Below are 21,244 nucleotides of genomic sequence, written 5' to 3' on the forward strand. Positions count from 1 at the left end.
AGTGCTTATTTTCAAGTACCACATTTTTTTCGGACCATAAGATGCACATAGGTGTTAGAGGAGGAAAATAGGGAAAAAAATTTTGAAACAAAAAATGTGGTAAAATATTTAATAACATAAATAATGTAATATTTCATCAATGTAAATGTAAACAGAACTCAACAGCAGCATTAACAATCATTATTCCTCCCAAGTTTTGGGGGGTGGGGGTGGGGGGAGGGTAGAAAGTGCATCTTATAGTCCGAAAAAATATGGTACCTTTATTTTACTCAATAATGCCATAGTCACATAACTTTTATTACAGTATATTATTATAATTGTTCTATTTTATAATAAGTTATTATTAATCTCTCACTGTGCTAATTTATAAATTAAACTTTATCATAGGTATGTACACGGCAATATATAGGATTTGGTACTATCCACAATTTCAGGAAGCCACTGGCAGTCTTGGAATGCATCCCTCACAGACAAAGGGGAATACTATAGTGTGGTTTCATTGTTAAATTCCCTGAATTTGGTATTTGTACTGTTGCTACTTAAGAGAATATTTTTGTTCTTAAGAAGTACACAATAAAGCAGTTAACGGTTAAAAAAAAAAGTCCAATATCTCCAACTTGATGCTAAAGGGCTCAGGAAAAAAACACCCCCCTGCCCCAAAACTCACATACAGCTCAAGAAAGTAGGACAAAATGTAAACAATTGGCAAATCTCGGTAAAAGGTATACAAAATTAAACTCTTTACTCTTTCTGCAAGTTTTCTCTAAGTTGAAATTATATCAAGATAAAAAGTTAGCAAAACAATTAAGTAGAGTTGTGATCAAATATGGAAAAATAGCCTTCGCTGATGTGGCTCAGTGGATTAAGCCACAGTGGATTAAACCAAAAGGTCACCAGTTCCATTCCCTGTCAGGGCACATGCCTAGGTTATGAGCCGGGTCCCCACTAGGGGTCACTCGAGAGGCAACCACACACTGATGTTTCTCTCCCTCTCTTTCTCCCTCCTTTCTTCTCTCTCTGAAAATAAATAAATACTATTAAAAAAAGGAAAAATAAAAGCAATGTAAAATAGAAAGACTGTAGATGCTTTATTTTTGTTAATAGACATTAAGTAATTTTAATAACATAAGCAAATTAAAAGAAAAACACTGAAGTCTTTTGGCAGTGATAATATATATAGTGAGGTCTAGTGATAATAAGGTGAAAAAATGCCAGAGATATTTAGTTAACTGTGTGGCTTGAGTCAGAATTTGTGGTGTAGATCTAGATGAGCTTTATTTCAACAGTTTAAATACCTAATCTAAAAAACAACGATAAAATAAGGGAATATTGCAACTTAAATTTAGAAAGTAAAATGAGGTCTACCCAACTATGGGGCAGCAATTATTATATGTAAGAAAACTCACTCAAAATATCTGTATCTTCAATTGGGCTTAATAAACAGCAGACAGCTGGAGTAAATATTACGGCGATGGTCTTATTGAATGAAGAAATTAGCAATACGTAGAATAAAAGACTACTGAATGCCATCTGAAAATCGTAAAAACCTTGAATAAAAGTTAAAGGGGGAAAAATCAGGACAACTATAATAGAATGACAATAAAAAAAATCATATGTATTATATAATGAAAAAAAGTTTATGTACACTCCAGTGTCAAATACAATAGCATTAAAAGTAAAGGCACTGACAGCTTGCAGCCAAGATGGAGGTTGTAGGCAGATACACTTTGCTTCCTAGAACAACCAAAAGAAGGATAAGAACCAATTTAAAAACAAAAATAACCAGGACTGCCAGAAAATTGAACTGTATGGAAGTCCGACAACCAAGGACTTAAAGAAACATTCACCCAGACTGGCAGAAAGGGCGGAGATGGGAAGCCCAGGCAGTGAGGACACATGACAAGGTTGCAGATGGGCAGACTGGGTGGTCCAGGGGGCAGGTGAGGGAGTGGCTGAGGCAGCAGCTGGCAGACCAGGATATCCCACATTCACATGGGGAATAAGCCTGGAGGAACAACTAGGAAGTGAGACAAAACACATACAACCCAGGGTTCCAGCACATGAAACTAAAGCCTCAAAACCTCTGGCTGTAAAAACCTGTGAAGGTTACAGTAGTGGGAGAAATTCTCATTTTCACAGGAGAGTCCTTTGGAAGGGCCTACCAGGATCCTAGAACATACACAAGTCCACCTACCTGGGAATCAGCAACTGAAGGGGCACAATCCGATTCTGGGAAGCAAAGAAAGTGACTGAAGGCAGGGCAAGAACCAAGCAAGTGACATTGTTACCTTTCTGACCCGCCCCCTGCCACACATAGCACCACAATGCAGTCAAGTGGGTTGCCCCACCTCGGCAAATACATAAGGCTCCTCCCCCTACAACCTAACAGATGTGCTGAGACAAAGAAATATGGCCCAAATAAAAGAACAGATCAAAATTCCAGAAAAAGAACTAAGTGATAAGGAGATAGCTAAACCTATCAGATGCAGAGTTCAAAACACTGGTAATCGGGATACTCACAGAAATGATTGAGTACAGCTGCAAAATAAAGAAGTGAAGGCTATGCAAAGTGAAATAAAGAAAAATATACAGAGAACCAACAGTACAGGGAAGGAAACTGGGGCTCAAATCAAAGACTTGGAACAGAAGGAAGAAATAAACGTTCAATCAGAACAGAACGAAGAAACAAGAATTCAAAAAAACGAGGAGAGGCTTATGAACCTCTGGGACAACTTTAAGTGCTTCAACATCCAAATCATAGGGGTGCCAGAAGGAGAAGAGGAAGAGGAAGAAATTGAAAACTTATTTGAAAAAATAATGGAGAACTCCCCCAATCTAGTGAAGGAACTAGATGTCCAAGTCTAGAAAGCTCAGAGTCCCAAAGAAGTTGGATTCTAGGAGGAACACACCAAGATACATCATAATTAATTACCCAAGATTAAAGATAAGGAGACAATCTTAAAAGCAGCAAGAGGAAAGGAGAGAGTTTAACCTACAAAGGAATTCCCATAAGACTATCACCTGATTTCTCAAAAGAAACTTTACAAGCAAGAAAGGGCTGGAAGAAGTATTCAAAGTCCTGAAAGGTAAGGACCTATAACCTAGATTACTCTATCCAGCAAAGCTATCATTTAGCATGGAAGGGCAGATAAAATTCTTCATAGATAAGGTCAAGTTAAAGCAGTTCATCATCACCAACTCCTTGTTATGTGAAATATTAAAAGGGACTTATCTAAGAAAAAGAAGATCAAAACTATGAACATTAAAATGACAACAAACTCACAACTATCAACAACTGAACGTAAAAAAAAAAACAAACCCTAAGCAAACAACTAGAGCAAGAACAGAATCACAGCAATGGAGCTCACATGGAGGGTTATTAGCAGGGAATGAAAAGAATTGGAGAAAAGGTACAGGGAATAAGAAGCATAATTGGTAGGTACACAATAGATGGGGACATTAAGAATAACACAGGAAATGTAGAAGCCAAAGAACTTATACGTACAACCCATGGACATGAACAAAGCAGGAGGAATGCTGGAAGGCAGGGTGGTTACAGGAAGGAGGGGGAGAAAGCGGAGAAAAAAAATGGGACAACTGTAATAGCATAATCGTTAAAATACACTTTAAAAAAGTGAAGCTGCTTAAGTAGCACTGTGAAAAATATCTAATAAAAATAAACTATTAAACTTTAATAGCACACACACTTAGGTTTCTAATGCTTAATATCAGATAAATTAGTAACTATTTAAAATAGAAAAAGCTTGCTATTTGGACAGAATTCTGTAATTCAAATTTAAGAAACCTTTCTGCAAGCCTTTAGGCAGTATACCACTATCCAAAGAAGCTTTCTGGATAAGATATTAAATTTCCAAGTCTATACATTTTTAGTTTTATTGTACTATTAATATGTTTGAGTGAGACACGTATATGAAATTAATATTGCAAAACTGGTCAGCAGGAAAAAAAGACGAATGGGATGCTTACAAAATGAAACAAAGAACAAAATTACTGTGGATATATGGATTTCTATAAAGAATATATTCAACTAGAATTTTCATGCTGAATATGAAATAAAACTACACCAAATAAGATAAAGCACAAATAATCAAAATTCAATACAACCAGCAACAAAAAAATACCCTCATAAAACATTTAGAAAAATTTAAAGAGCTGATAATTTTATTTACAATAAAAATGCAGCTTAAGTTCTCACTGACACCAATTCCGTTATCTTTAAAAAAAATTTTTAAGGTAAAAACAAATATCTTTATAAACATTACTGGCCATAAATAAAATTTACCTTTTTATCTTCTTTTCCTTTGTGGATTTTCTTCTTCATTTTCTTATCATCTAATTCCTGGTCTGAGGTGATTGCAGGATTATCAATACCACCTTTCCAAGTTTCAACAGGAGAAAGAAGTGGATCTTCTTCACTTCCACGATGTCTTCCTTTTCTTTTTGTTTTAGAAGTTGTGAAAGCCTCATCATCACTTGCATCTGAATGTGTTCTTCGATAGTATGACTTGGCTTTACTAAACAGGGTTTTAGATTTATACTTGTATTTTGAAGGCCTCCGTTCCCCATGACTTTTTGAGGTTCTTTCAGAAAATCCATTTTCTTCATCTCCTTGGGTGTTGTTTACAAATGAGTTTCGAATTTTAATAATGCGATTCTGACTATCATCTGGGACAACATATATCTCATCAGAACAGCCCTTCTGTTTGAATATTGTGTCAATGGGTTCCGCATAGTTATCTGAAGGATCCATATCTTCAGGATGTGCCAAAGGCACCCGGGAAGTCTGTTTCCTTGGATTTTTACCAATACCAGCTTCAATTGTTTTTAAAAGGTTTGGATCCAGTTTCTTCACATTTGTCTTAGGTACAACTGGTTTAGGTTTAATAGGTGGAGGCACTTTATGGTTGCGTTCATGGTCATGACAGTTGGGGGTGCTATGAATAGGATATTCATTTCCTTCAAAATCTAATCTATATCTGGAACGGTCACTAGGCGTTGGAAGCAACTGTACATCATCTCCAATTGGACTATAAGGAGGTGGTGCTTCTGTATCATCATCTGAATCAGGGTAGTTGTTATAAGGAAAACAGTCTCTGGGAGATGGCAGAAAAACATCCTCACTCTGATGGGTTGATTCCCTTGTATTATCAGATAAATAGGAATTTTCTATCATATTTTTTTTCTCTAGAACATCACTGAAAAACAGCGTAAAGACCTCGGTTTGCCGATGATACTGAGATAAAGAATACAACGCTGTAAATTTAGCAGTGATCTCTGTCGCAATGTGTTCTCCTTCAGTCATTAACTCTTTAATGGCCTCATTTTCAAAAAAATCTGCTTGGCTGTCAGTAACTGCCACCAGCTGTACAGGAATGGTGTCCTGAACTTCGGAAAGAAATGCTCGAAGCATTCCCATTGACGCTTTTCGTTTAGCAGAATAAACTAATATATATCCATGAACAAGTTCATCTTTCCTTACTCCAATTGAGGAATGGTATGATAATATTGTGATCTGTATTCGCCTCCTTTTTTCACCAATGATTTTATCAAGCATTAGGGAATTATTCTGTCCAGCTTGAGCAGCGCTGCAAGAATGCGAATCAAGGAAAGGTGAAAGAATAAGATCCACACTAAATGGATCACCACACATGGCACACATGACAATTCTCAAGTCAGCTTCTGATACATCCTTACTGGTGGGAACTGGGCTTACTACATCTAAATTATGTTTAACTGATTCTAATACTCCTCTTAGAGCTTGCTTTATTTGGGTTTCATTAAACTTACGAGGATATGTACCAGCAGGTACATCTACAAAAGGACACTGTAACTTGTTTGCCAACTGCTGCCCTTGGTGCCTGAGAATTGGTAGATTCTTACTAATAGAATCTCTCTGATTTGCCAGAATTAATGTAAATGGAAGATTAGCCATATATTTATCTTTTCTGATCTGAGAAGCTTCAGTTCTTATTTTTCCAATAAATTCCCCAATAAAGTTCAGTGACTCAATGGAATTAAATACACAGAAGCACCCATGTGGTTTAAAGGCGACAGTCCATGACTGACTTAAAAAGTAAGGCGACTTGGCATCAACTGGTCGAAGATCAAGTTCATAAATCTTTCCATCTAAGGCATACTCATCATCGGTGGATTGTGTCTTTATCTCATTTGCTAGTTCTTGGGCAAGGCCATCCTTCCCTAAAATGAAAAGGTTAACTTTATCTATATTGGTACTCTCGTGATACAACCGTAAGCGGCTGTGATCCAACTGCAAAAGACTATTGGCAAGTAACTGTTCTACTTTAATGTCCGTACAATTTTGGCCACTGAGACATGTTTCTTTAGTGGGGTGATAAACAAACCCTATATGCTTAAGTAAAAGAGACTCCCTATCAGGTGCAAGTTTCTGTAAAGCTTTGTATCTAGGTTCTTCACTCAGAACTGTATGAATTTCACTCATTTTATCTGAACTAGGTGTTGCATTGAGATCTAAATCATAAAAAAGTTCAGAATGCTCAAAAAGCATCTCCTGAAACTCTTCTTTGGCTTTTTCAACAATTTCTCGCTGGTGCCTACTATACACTTCTTTGCTATCAGCCTCTGTAATATATTTGAAGGCTTCATCCTCCATAACAAAGCACATAACTTCTTCCCATGGCTGCCCAGGTGAAATGAACTGAATTTTTTCCAAAGTCTTTTTGAATTTTTCCTTCATTTCTACCCTCCTCTTCTCTGATATTAGATGTTGTACATGGTTCTGATAGACTTTTTCAGCTTCTAAAGTGCTTAGGAGGTCAAATGGAATTCGTCTGTCGTTAACTTTGTCTATATGGTCAGTTTCATCCCAAGGTGTTTTTTCTAGCACCACAAAACATAACTGAAAATCTGCTCTTTTTTCCATCAGCTTCAAAGCTTCTGACCAATTCATATGTTCAATCTCTTCTAGATTTGGCAAAAGAGTGTTAAAAGCTCTTGGTAAGGTATTTATATATTCTTCTCTTCTTTTTCTTATATGTTCCTGTTTAAGTTGTTCTATATGTTTTGAGAATGTATTTCTGGCCTTTTTTGTTCCCTCTAAGTTGATATATTCTTCATAATCAGGATGATTTTTTAATTTGTTACTAACAGTTTTCCAAGTTGCATGATAATCTCTCACAGTCTGCACAAGTTTTTCAAACTTATCTGTTGCTGTGACAACAAGTTGTCTCTGTGTTTTAAAAGCATCCAGATAGGGAATAATTTTAGGTTTGCCACGAGTTTTATCCAACATTTGTACCAGTGCAGTGAAACATGTTTCAATGTTGACATTCAATCGTGCTGATGTTTCCACTACAAGAAGGTTCTTTTTGTTTGAAGCAAAGGCCTGAACTTCTCTAAGATAGTGATCCACACATTCATCACATTTAGTTGCTGCTATTATTACAGGTTTTTTCGATTTTGATAGTTGGACAAAAAGATTATTCACAAATTTAAGTTGATCATCAAACTTCCTATTGCATCCCTGACTTACGTCAATGCACAATAAAAATCCATCCACGTTGAGCTTCCCTTCAGGCATTTGCTTCTGTTCAAAGTCTTGCTCCAGGCCTAGCTGATCAGTGCAAATGTACATTAGTTTTTCTGCTGACTGCAATTTAGAGGCAGCTGCACGTTTTATATACGGTTGCAAATTTGTACTCCGATGAGGCAAGAAAGTCTGGTCATCAATGAACTCTGTTTGTTCAATGACATGAATTTTGCATTCTACTCCATCTTCACCATTTAGTGTTATGTCACCCCAGTACAAAAAGTGATCATTGTTTACTACTCGTCCTCCAAAGTCAATGGTACTGAGCACAGAAGTATGCTCTGGATAATATTCATCTGCTTTTGAGCGTACAAATCTATTGCACAAACAAGACTTTCCAACTCCACAGTTACCTTTGTCTTTTTCAGTCCCAGAGAGTCCAACTACACTGATAGTATAGGATGGGGGGCGAGGCTCTTTGTTTTTTGCCATCATTACCCTCTTCTCATGTCTCTACATTCATAAAGGTAACCAGATATACTTCTCATTCTGAAAATAAAATCATCTCAAAATATAGATCCTGAATTTCAGAACTATATTTGGTTCTTTGTATTTCCCTCATTTTTGTGCAGGAAGGTCTTCAAAATCATATAGATCATCATCTTCCTAGAAAGAAGAGAAAAAGGACAAATCTTAATCACGAATTACACACATTAAATTATATACATATTAAGATAGCCACAACAAAGCACCATGCAAGTTAACACTGGATGTATTTTTTAAAAATCATCATAAAGAGTCTGTGGTATATTGTTATAAATGGAAAACGACCTCAAAATTTAAGGCAATTCTAACAATTAATATAACTAATACAAAATTTAATCTCACAATCTTTAAAATAAGCCCTATTAACCAAATGTGCATTTTGTCTCTAGTCTTTCCTATAGTTTAAAAAAACAACTAGCCCTTTCCCCTACCTTCAATGACTAGGGATTATGCTTTGTTGTAACTAAAATGTACTAACTAGTATATTTAGTAACTGCTTTAACAACTCCCTCACAACCTTTAAACAACATGCTTTCTAACCTGATCTCTCACAACTTGTTCCCTAAAATGAAATTTCATATGAATTTATTACCAAGATTTTAGAATTTAAAAATTTTCAAGAAATGTCAACACTCCTTTGAAGTCCATCAAATATTATGCCCAAAGACAATTAATATATTCAAATACTTACAAGTGGAAATAGAAATAAATGGACAGTTAGTGCAAATAATGACAATATTTGACTAGATCAATGCTTCTCACACTAAGGTAAATAAGAATCAATTTTTTACTTATTTATCTATAAGCTCACTTTTGTAAAATAAGTAACATCTTTAAAAGATCTTCACCTGAGGATACGCCTATTGATTTTAGAGAGAGAGACAATGTGAGAGAGAAACATCAATTAGTTGCCTCCCCTACACATTTCAACGAGGGATCGAACCCACAACCTAGGTATGTGCCTTGACTAGGAACTGAACTGGTAATCTTTTGGTGTATGGGATGACACTCCAATCAACTGAGCCACCCAGCCAGGGCATAAATAACATTTTTTAAAAATCTAAGCCCCAATTTCTTGTTAGATCCAAGAGACATAAAATTACTGTCAAATTATTTCTAAATGTCCTTGATTTCTACATTTCTTTCTTTCAGTTACAAAGAGCTCATGAGCCACATTTGAGTAGCACCAAGCTACAAAGAATTTTAAAAGTATACATTTGAGACAATCTTTTAGAAGTATTTTATATAGCAGCAACATTAAATAACTTTTAAGAATTCCATGTAATTTAGGTTATTTATATGGAAGCAATGACTCAGTCTCAAGTAATTTTACTTGGGAGAGTCTTCACATTCTTTTGATGTTGAATTAAAAGCAATACATCATTTCTACCACATCAAAATTTTACAGGATAGGGAAAATATCCAGTTATATATACCAACATATGTTAAAGTTATCTTTAATCTACGTAAAGAATATAAAGAACATGACAATAAAAATAAACGTAAGGAAAGAGCTACCACCTGGCCCCCAATACCTCGCTTCCCCACTGACCTCAACTTCAAGTAAACATCTATTCAGATTATGCTGCATATTTGGTATACTAACAACAAATGATAGAGAGAAGCTGTTCTCGTAATTTAAATTTTTGACTATCATTTCAGGTAAAATATTTAAAAATAAAACTTCAGCCTTATACTTGTATTTCAGAAGTTTATTAGCCTCAACTAAATATTAATATCAGCCATGTGATATTCAAACAAAATGTTTATTAGGTTCATCTCTGTAATAAATAGATTATTATGTTGAAGAAGCAAAAAAAGAAGTAGAAAACTACAAATAAATACAACCAATTACAAGTAGGACTATTATATCCTCATTTATGACAACAGTAAAGACCTAAATCTCTTGAGGCATGGTTCCCCCATCTATAAAATGGGGTTACATTATCTATACAAATTTTAAGAACTAAATAATTTTTTCAAATGTTAACTGCCTAGCAAAAAAATGGTGTTTAATCTCCCCCTCTAAAATCAATAAACATATCCTTGGGTGAAGAATTTTTTTAAAAAATTAGGACTATCGCATCCAATTGCATTAACTTTCTTTTTTTTAGTAAAATTTTTTAAAATCTTAATCTGGTCAAATTGGGGTTTGCACTTAGCAACAAGTTTAACATTCTTTACCTAAACTTTAGGTTATCTAAACCTAAATAAAATAACAATTGTACTACTTTATTTATGGATATTGACCAAAAAGAAAACAGTGAATTAACTGGACAAAGTTACACAGTGATAAAAAGGGAAACTAGTTGGTGAAAACAGCATGAATCGATAGCTAACAAGGAAAACAACTGAAAACAGTAGAATATGAGGTCTAGCTTTCCTTACTAGAAAAACAAAATACTACAGACAATACACTTTAAAATGTACATCGAAAGAAAACTTATCTAGTGATTACTTTAGGGAATTTTTATATTAAACAATACAACAGAACTACATAAAACCCTTTCTTAAATAAATACCTATTCTAAAAATTAAGAGCAATTCGAAGACAGTCCCCTTTTCCACAGTTGAAGATGAAGTTGTTAATAGAGATATAATAAGACTATCCCATAAAGACCTGAGTACTGCAGACACTTTTCAACTATAAATCAAATCCTTGCCAGTCATATTTTTATTAATATTTCTTTATGCTTATCCAAACACATTAAAACTCATTTCTGCTCTCCTATAACATAAACCTCAAAATAATGAGATAGCTTTCTATCTTAAGATTATAAGAGCAGAAACAAAACACTATCACAAAATGTATTTTAAAACAAAGATGAATGGGGTCATGAAGTCATCACCCTTTCATTGGTTACTGAAAACTAGGAGGCTTTTTATCTAAAAGAGAAATAAAACTGTATTATATTGAGAACAAATTTTAATACTAAGGCTTTGACAGACTGCAATTAATTGGATAGCAGCAGTCTCTGAATCATGAATATTAAAATTTTAATTAAAATAAGTTAGATCTGCATGACATTTATGGTTTTCACAGAAAATTCACAATAAACTACCAATTAGATACAGTAAGGAACATCCATGTCCTTTCTAACAATGCTCTCACAGGTGGGCTACCTGCTGGTATTCTAAAGTCAGCTCCAAGAGCTTATGTCATGAGTCACCGGGTAGTGATTTTCAAACTGTGGAAAAATTCTTTCACCTAGGGGTAGGAAAGAATACTGAGCAAATAGTATTGCTTTCTCCTTTCAACTCTCAAAAGAGCAGTACTTTCTTTATCTGATTTATAGGTTTACTTAACTCAAAGTGTTTTCAGATTTTAAAAAGGTTTTAGAAACCCCAGACCAGAAAAAAATTGCCACCACCCTGCCCTCAAAAATATTCTGTCATTTGTTTAGGTGAGTATGGTACTACACCTCACAGAGAAAGACAGCTTTCATGAGGTTAGCTGTTAGTAGATTAAAAGGGAGTTTAATTTCAGACACTTGGGTAGTTTTATAAATACATGAATTTACTGGCCCTCAACATCCAAGTCAAAATTGCCCTCTACTCACTAACCAAGGTATTTTTTCTACCATGCAGAGAAAGAATCCATTGTTTTGTTATGTCCACCAGTAATAAACTAATGGCCAATGTCTACGTGCGGGATGTTTACTTTGAAAATTCCTTTCAAATATGTTTAATGGTAATATGTATGTCAATCACATATTTCTTTTCTACATTTGATATAACTTTAATAAAACCTCATTTTCTAACTTCTAGCATTATGCTTATTTTTACTCGAGTAAACCAAGACAAGAGGAGCAATGACATACTCAAAGTTAGAGTTAAGAATCTCTCAATGAATAATTTTTACTTGAAGATTAGAACATTTTTGTTACTAAGCTTTTACTTACTCTGCAATGCAGTTTCTCATTTTGCCTTTAGATAATTTAGATAATCTTATTTCAAGGAAATGTTTAGATTAACTATCCTTAAAGAAATGAATACAATGTATAATTTGAGTGGAACTGTCCTAGAATTGTCTGCTGAAATAAAGCTATCTCTACAACTAAGTTTCCTAAGACATTTTTACTAAGCCATGCAAATGTAACATGCTCCTTTTATTGCAGTTTTAACATGAAGTGGCTTTCTGCAAAAAAAAAAACACAACCTTTTTTGAAGTTGTATAAGGAATCTTGGAAACTCCAAAAAAAAAAAAGAAAAGAAAAAAAGAGACAGATCATTAGTAATTTTGGATTTAAACTAAAATTTTGTTTGTACCTTTCCTCAAAACTACATTCATTAATAATAACTATAATTTAAAAAATATTTTAACCTTTGAAGTTATAGCGTCAGGAAATTCCTACTGGATCTCTCTTCAAAATATGTCCATAATCTATCATTTTTCACTACCTTTAGTGCTGTAACTCTGACCATCATCTCTGGCCCCAGAATACTCCAAAGCCTTCTAAACTAACTTCCCCACTTCCACTCCTTCTCCCCTTCCCCAGTTTATTCCCATCAGAACATCCAGACTGTTCCTCTTAAAACATAAGTTAGAGCTTCCCATTCTTCTGCTCAAAACTCTCCAGTTGCTCCTAAAAGTGAAAAAACAAGTCCTTTCAATGACTTACTGTAAGATCTTCCTTCCCCAACTCTGTGTGCTACTATTGGCCCCACTCTCATTCTGCTCCAGGCACAATGAGGAACACGGAACAGTTCCTTGACACATTAAGCATGTTCTTATGTTTGCACTTACTTTTCCTAATACCCCCCACCAAACTCCCCCACCCCCACTTAACTCCTTACCTCCTAACTCACTATACAACTTATTTTATTTGTTATTAACTCTATCCCTTTCCCCACCCTACTTCAGGTTTAATAAAAATTCACAAAGATGCATATTTTTATTTCATCAATACATCCTAAGAGCCTACAAAAGGGTCTTCCCACACAGGAACTACTCAATAAATGCATGAATCCTGTAACATATATTAAAATAAAAATGTTCTTCATTCCATGGCAAACAAAAAGTGAAGTATATTATGTTTACTAAATAAGTGCTATAATTTATTAATCTAAAATGTTTTCTAAAACTATGGAGGAAATATGTACAAATTTTAAGGCACTAAAAATTTAGTCAAAAAATTAAACTATCAGAATGAAGACTATGATCTATAACAATTAATTCAGCCAGAATAATCATCTAATTTTTATTTTTGACACATTTTAAAAGTCAAATATTTCATATAGGAAATTACATTTTTTAAGACCTAATTACACAGAAAGTGTAATTTTATAATTATAATTATGTGTTCCATATTCTTTAAGTGAAATGAGATATCCCTTATATAAACAGATATCCAAGAGAGAAGAAACACCCAAGCCCAAAGATTATCATACAGGGTCCAACAGAAGTAAGGCTTGCTTGAGTGTGGTTCATAGGGTAATAATATAGGTATAAAAATTTATAGTTTTAATTTGAACATTTCACCTAAAATGTCATACGGTGTACTTGACTGCGACACTGTTATGTTACAGAATTACATGCTCGTGAGTTTGTAATAAAAAGTGGTGTTATTTGTGCCAGACCCTGTACATCCCAAAATCTTAGGTAAACTTATCTAGAACAGTTTAAGAACAAAAATGTCAAATGGTACTAAAAGATGAATATGGTGTAATATTGACATACTGTTACTTCTCTTAATGTTGTTCATTTTCATTGACAAATCCATCAATGCTGTGAAAAATTAGAAGAGGAGATGAAGAAGCTGTTTTAACATATATAAGGTAGCTAAGTAAACAAACAATGTAATACCTGTAAGAGAGTTGATCGCATTCCATAATATTTTTTTTGACCAAGGTACATAAGTACACAATCTTCAGGGTGAAAGAAACACTAAAAAAGTCATCATTTCTATGAATTAATCTTTAGATAAGACTATAATCAGGTGAATAAAGAGAGAATCTATTAAAAATTTTACCAATTTACATAGTAACTAAATAACCTGGAAGCATATCTTGTTAGGATTTATGATTAAACGTTTAGGATGAAAGTTTGGTTTGTTTGTTTTTTATCCATATTCCCAGAACCCAGAGCAGTGCCTGACACACAGCAGGTGCTCAAATATTTGGTGATTGAATGAATCAATCTCCAGATTTAGATCCTAAGCCACTAAGCAATCCTTAACTCGTATTTTTAGTCACAATTAACAAAAATCACATACTGCTATGGGCCCATAAAGTCTGGTATAGCAGAATATTCTGATAAAAAGTCCAGCTTTTTCCCAAGAACTACAGTCTGCTCATTAACTCGAATTATGGATTTATAAACTGTATGTCTCACAGTTCAATGGAAAGATTTCCAGGAGGTTGTAAGCAGGGAGTACCCTAGAAGCTCCCCAAAAGCCCTACTTGACAAACCTAATCCTGTTTTTACCCATTTTTACCTTTTAATATTTTAAAAATGTACTAGTTAAAAAAAAGTTTCACTTAACAAAATATTTGAGAACCAATGACCATCCTAAACCATTCCCAAATAGATTAACTGCCTACCTTATTATTTAATCAATACTTGCTTCAACATGTTGTCACTGAGGCAGGCCTTAGTGTGAAAGTTATTCTAAACTCTCTAGACCACTTCCTTATTCTGTGGTGAACCAAAGGTCACTTCATTTTTATCAACCTATGTAAACAACTCATTAAGTATTTACTGGGCTTAGCCACTATCTCTCTTTAGCTTCATGTCAAGAGGTTTTGAGGGTACAAAGGTATGTATAGAGAAGTCCACTAAACCAGTGCTATCAACATGCTCACCTCCCTTCCAAGGGACTGAGTCCCTTCCTTTCCCTCACTTTGGAGAAATGAGAAGCAGGGAAAAGGATGTACAGTAACCTGACATTCAATAGTGCAAAGCTATACAGGAGGGAAACCATTACTTTCATTAACAAACTACATTAAGTAGTTTAACAAATTTTCCTAATGATGGCGACACTAACAAGTCGAATAAGAATCTTGGGAAGAGGTATAGACTAAATAGGTGGTACAGGTTTTTTTAAAAAATAGGCTCAAAAACACTTTACCCACTAATTTTAAGAAGCTCTGAAAACAAAAGTAATAGAAGTGATAAATTCAATAGTAATTCAAATAAATGAAAAATCAGCACTAACTGAAATAGATCAGAGCTTTGAAAACTTTTTGTAAAAGACCAGACAGTAAATATTTTAGGTCTTGTGTTCCATACAATGTCTGTTACAACTATTCAAATCTGCACTCACAGAGCCAAACAAAACAAAACAAAAAAACCACCCCACCATACATAATACCTCATAAGTAAATGACCATGGTATGTTCATGGACATTGAAACTTGAATTTCATGTAACTTTAACACATCACAAAATATTATTTTAATTGTTTCCTTAACCATTTCAAAATGTAAAAACCCATTATACAAAAGCAAGCAGAAGGGGGAATTTTGCCCAGAGGCCGTAATCTGCAGACCAAGTTTCAGTTCAAAGTTTACTCAGACAAATGATCTGAGTAAACTTTGAAAAATAAATTGGATTTGGATCTAAAACAGAAGTCCTTCCAGGTATGTGATTAGGATAGATTGGTAGAGCACAATCGCCATGTTGGAAAGTAGAGACATATTTCTTTTATTTCTGAAGATACAAGATATGACTATAGAGGGTCTTCAAGAACAAAAACAAGTTAGACCTTGTAATAAGCAATAAGACATTATAGACTAGACGTGGAATACAAAATTAGATTTGCTGGGGCACAAGGTTCAAGAGATGGACGGATACTGGAGGTTTAAAGCACCTAAACTATCACCGAACTAAAAAGAGCAAATCAAGGCAAAGAGCTTGATGATCAGCTGCTCCATACAAGAAATAAAGACAAAAAAGTCAGTATTTCTTTATGACAAACTAATCAGTTTTAGCAATAAGTAGTGGTATCACTTGACTTTCAGGCAACATTATTTTCTGAAGACAAATGAAAATACACTTAATGAAATGAGGCAAGGTGAAGATTAGTAACACAAATAAAGAACAGAAACTTTAGAAAATTATTTAAGGGACCATTTGATTTAATACTCTAAAGAAACATCCAAAGGGTTACATAGTAAAAAAGAATAAAATATGAATCTTTCAATTTCACAGATCACAGGAATGTTAATTTTCACTAGTTCTGTAGTCAACCAATAGGTAGGTAGATAAATTATCTTGGCTCTAAAAAGCTAAGTGTAGAAAAAGAAACATAAAATTTTGGATCAACAAGAAGAAAATGAGCTATACTCTTAATCAGAAGCAGCCATGGTAGGCGTTTTTCCAAGGCTGTTTAACAATGCCAAAATCCAGCAGAGACCAGATAGTAACGCAAACATTATTTATTTCTCTATCATTCCTCCTGATACTTCTAATATTTTTCTCCAAATCTCTCAATTTGGCTCATACAGTACAAATCTATGCTATTACCTTTTTACTTTATATTTTCCCCTCAACTGCCAACCTATCCTTCACTTCCCTCTGCTTTTTGTCCCATGTCACCAACTTACCTGAAAGCCTTTCTCCACCTCATTTATCCCAATCCTATGAAACTTCCAAATGTTATCTCCTTTATCTAAATTCCTTAGCACTGATTTTTAAATCGGTATGTACTGCCTTGTACATAGTTCTACTCTACCTTGAAATGGCATTTAATAATTCCTAAATTGTCAAACTCCCCAAACTATACGTTCTCTTAAGGGAGTAATAATTTGTATTTGCTTTGTATCACTCAGTGCTCAACTTCTTAACAAAATATTGGTCAAGGATAATAAAATAAGCTAAATCTAATATGAAGCTAGAAAAATGAAAACTTTTTATCATTAATTCTTCATAATGAAAAGCTTGAAACACTAACCAAGTGACACATTAGTCACATTTAACCCCAAAAATAGTTATGCATAACTCTTTTTCACAAGTAATAGTTTTAATTCTAAGTAACAAAACACACAAACATGACCAAACATTAACAACCTATTTTATTTGACTGCAAATGTTGTGGACAGTCAACCTCCAAAATATAATGAAAGACCAACCTTATTTATTGTCTTTTACATTCAAACTTCTGCAGTTAAAACATCCAAATTCAATTTTTTCTTCTTCTGTTACAGGATTCCCAAAGAGGCCTTGAGAGAAATAGCTGTTCTCTTTTCTGCATCTCTTAGTACTTGTAACTATTTACTCCTATAACTACAGCTAACTACCTCTTCAACTCCTGTAACTATAGTTAACTACCTCTTCAACTAAGTAAGTCTGAGCTACACCATCTCTAATTTATCAAGGTCAGGCACACGATAAGTGCTAAATAAAGGTAATATGGATTAATGTATAACAAATCCAAGGCTTTAAAATTTTTTTAGTGCAGGTGATTTCTTTTTTCAAAGGAATTCTTATATTTAAGTACAATACATTTAACGGAAAAGTAGAAGCTGCCCTTGTTTGGGAGGGTGGGTTGTTAGAGGAAGTCTCAAGATACTCTGGAAAAATCCTTAATGGGTCCAACAAACAGTCAGAGAAACAAATAATTTACATTTAAAATTAAAATTCTTACCATTGTAACTATTTTTCTTACTAATATGGCTTTTCCTGGTTTGATAAAATGATCTGTAACAACCTTCAGTTAAACAAATAGGAGCTTGATTACTCAAATTACCAAATGATAGATCACTTTATCAAAAGTTTCTTCACAGTTCTAAAAACTAAATTCCCCTGGTGTACTTTAAATCTGTTTCACAAACATCTTTTAGGAACATAAACATTACTGAAGCAGAATATTTCACAATGCTTCTTCAGTCAATTTATATTATCTGCATAACTTATGGATGCATAATGAAAAAAATCATGGTTCTCACAGCCCAAATAACTCAAAATAGTTTCAATGAAAACTGAAATCATGACAATTAAAACTTCTGTAGCTACCAAAAAAATCTCTATCATGCCATTTCATATTAAAAAAGTAAATACTAAAGGCAACACTTCACCTTAAGTCCTGCTAATGTTGAAACAGTTTAGTATGGGGCGTAACTATAAAAGTATTGTATGGGACATAACTTTTTCTTCATTGTAAATAAGTGAGTTACAAAACTATTATTCTAAGATGGACCACAATGGGTAAATTCCAAAAAGGGATGTAAATACAGTATTTTACTCCTTAAAAACTCTTTAACTTGCAAGGTCAAAATAATTTATTTTCTCTAAAAGATTAAGTGTATTAAAATCTGCCTTTCAAACAGAAGGGAGAGGAGGAAAGAATTTTAAAACATACAGGATAAGTACCATGTGACAGAATTAAGATAGTAATTTTGCAATACATTTTTTAAATTGCTACAGTAATTTAAATGGAAGCGCTAAAAATATGATAAAATATCAGAATTCTGACAATTCTCCTATCAAAGTGTAACCCACCCCATTCCACAAAGCTCTTGTACGAAAAATGACAACATAAGACCTGCTAGAGTGGGTTAAAAAACGTGGCTTTCACATGACAGCCAAATCAATTGTTATCTAGTGCCACTCTAATTTCTGCTCTAAGTCAATCAGATCAGTAGTTCTATTTCTTGGAAGTTACATGCAGAGGCATAACCAGCTTTTCAATCAATCCTATGTTTAGTCATACATTCTCCAAGGCCTATATAAGTTTTTGGTCGTCACTTAACACTCTCTTCCTTTACTCTATGACAGATACAAGAAATGTGGGTCAACTACAAAGAATATATGTAAGATCCACAAACGAGAAAACAATTAAAAATGGAAGCAGTCTAGTAGGTTGCCTATATGGTCCGTATATATATCTAAAAACAGACCACAATCCTATCACATTAAAGTCAAACTGGAATTGACAGCTGAATATTTCCAAACATATAATATCTTATTTAACCAAATGTTTTTCTGAATAGTTGCATCTAAATACAGCATTTTTGTTAAAAGAACCATTTTAAAATGGAGATTTAGAGAAATATTCCCTGAATTGAATGAGATCCTCACTGTCAACAAACACCCCCTAATGTACTGCTCAGACTGAATTTTGGTTCTGCATTAGTGTTAAATGGAACCAGTAACCCCCACCCCCAACACCTGTAGAAGGCAGCATAAGCAAAGACCAGTAAATACAGCGACGTATTTCACTGTTTTACCTCTGAACATTCTTTTAATGGTATCATTGGGTATTTAAACTTAAAAACGCGCGTACACACCATCTACACGCCTCTTTTGGTCTAGCTTTAAAAGATTTAAATTCCTATATACAAGCACGGGCCCAAAGTGGATCTCTGTCATATGGCCAAAGTACAAGCGTCTCCCCTACAACTTTCTCGCATTTTCATTAAACGTCCTAACAGTTTGCTTTTACTTCTGAGCACCTTTCAGCTTCAGCTACACCGAGTCTTCACCTTACTTGCATTTCTAATAACGCTGTAGAGGGAGGGTGTGAGGGAGTGAGTGTATTTCTGTGTGGATAAGTGCGCGCGCGCTCCCGAGCGGTCCCCCACCCCCACCCCGATACTTTTCTTTAGTGGAAACAGAGGAAGAATCTGAAGACTATCATTCTAGCGAAAACTCAATATCGAAGCCTTAACCCACTGAGTCAATCGATAGGACTCTGTTTTGGTGGCGCAGTGCAACTTCTCGCATTGTACCCCGAGTTTTAGCAGCGGCTGGGAAATTGGTGAAGAGAACCCAAGGCGGAGTGGGGGAGAAAGGGAAAAGTGAAAGGGCTGAGTCCCCTGAAAGGCGCTTAAGTTTGCAACGAAGATCGTGTTTCCGCGAATACGAGTCCGCCCATCTCCCCCTTCCAGGTGGAACTCGTTAGAGGCAACCCAGCCCACAGACACAACCCTACTTACCCGGGCAAGTCAAGGCGACCGGAGAGAGCGGACGGCTGGCGGAGCCGACGCGTACCCGGCCACCACCAGGCCTTCGCCGACCCCAGCCCGTCACCTGTGGAGAAAGCACCCCCTCCCCCGGCTTCTCTGCCCTTCACGCCGACGGTATTCCCCCCACCCCCGCCTCGCCCGCGAGGACGGAGCGCGGCGCCAGGTTCTCTCCGCGGCTGCGGGGCCCCAGCCCCTTGAACTGGTTACAACCGGTGGCGGCGACTAAGCCGGGCAGCGAGGGTCCCTGGCGGGGTGGGGAGGGGCCGAGAGGGCAGGCCTGTAGGAGCGAAAAAGGGGGGTCGCATGGTCCTACCTAACACAGTAGGTCTCCTCCGTCTCCTCAGCGGCAGCGGCCCGGAGGTGGCGGCGGCAGCGACATTCCTGGGGAGCGCTCCCGCCGCCGCCGCCGCCTCCTCCTCCTCCACTCTCTGCTCGCCTCTCTTCCCCGGCGCGCTCTCTGAGCTCCGCGTCCCTTCAGCCACCTCCCCCGCGCTCTCCAGCACACACGCCCCGAAACCTTAAGCCCTACGGCTCTCGCCACCGGGTAACCCACCCTCCCTCCCAGCCACCAAAGGCGGCCCCGTCCCTCCCCCCTTCCCCGCGCCTGCCGCCGCGCGGGGTTCAGTAATGGCGGCCACTCGGGCTCCCTCAAGCTGACGGATCTCTCTCTCTCTCTCTCCCGAACTTTACCTCAGCATCTCTCCCGGCGCGCACCGCCGGAACGCACGCGCGCGCGGGCGCGCAGCCACACACCAGGCCGGGGGTGGAGCGGCCGAGCAATCTCGACAGGGTACGCGCACGCGTACCCGCGCCTCCCTCTCCACAATCCCCCCACCCACCCCGGCCGTCCTCACCTCGCTACGCCTCCCGCGCTGCGCGCTGGGCTGGGCCCCGCCCCTGCCTTCGTCTCCCGGGAGCTGGGGAAAGCGCGAGCTCTGGAGTCGGAGGGAGGAGAGCCAGCGCGGGGCCGCGTCCTCCGTCCTCGCTCGCGTCCCGGCTCCCTCATTGGCTTCTGCCCCTCCCCCTTCTTCCTCCGCCTCTCTCATCCATTGGTTCCCTCTCCTACTCCATTCCTTCTCACCTTTTCCCTTTTACCCATTGGCGAGAGTATTTTTCCTTAGCTTTCCCCTGTCTCGGTAGTGTGCTCCTTCTGTGTCCCATCCTCCACGATTTAGAAGCTGCAGACTGTGCAGTCCAGGGCAAGGTTGCCTCCGAACCCTCCCTTGCTTTCTCCCTTTCCTTCTGTTCCGTTTTCTGGCCGAAA

General features: G+C 36.6%; 1 protein-coding gene across 4 annotated transcripts in view; it reads right to left on the reverse strand.

Moving 5' to 3' along the window:
- ARHGAP5 (Rho GTPase activating protein 5) overlaps positions 1-20,824 on the reverse strand; it is an 84,158-nt gene extending 63,334 nt beyond the window's left edge. The window contains exons 1-2 of one of the 4 annotated variants that reach the window (XM_028505467.2): positions 20,671-20,824; positions 4,304-8,194 (exon numbers count right to left, since the gene is read on the reverse strand). In XM_028505467.2, the coding sequence (XP_028361268.1) occupies positions 4,304-8,023 (3,720 nt within the window). In that variant the 5' untranslated portion in view covers positions 8,024-8,194; positions 20,671-20,824. Of the gene's footprint in view, positions 1-4,303; positions 8,195-19,950; positions 20,096-20,293 lie in introns of those variants that run through there. The other 3 variants (XM_028505469.2, XM_028505471.2, XM_036029439.1) reach the window with 3 other exon arrangements.
- Between the last annotated feature and the right edge of the window lie 420 nt (positions 20,825-21,244).

Source organism: Phyllostomus discolor, chromosome 1, assembly GCF_004126475.2.
Source record: "Phyllostomus discolor isolate MPI-MPIP mPhyDis1 chromosome 1, mPhyDis1.pri.v3, whole genome shotgun sequence".
Taxonomy (NCBI): Eukaryota; Metazoa; Chordata; class Mammalia; order Chiroptera; family Phyllostomidae; genus Phyllostomus; species Phyllostomus discolor.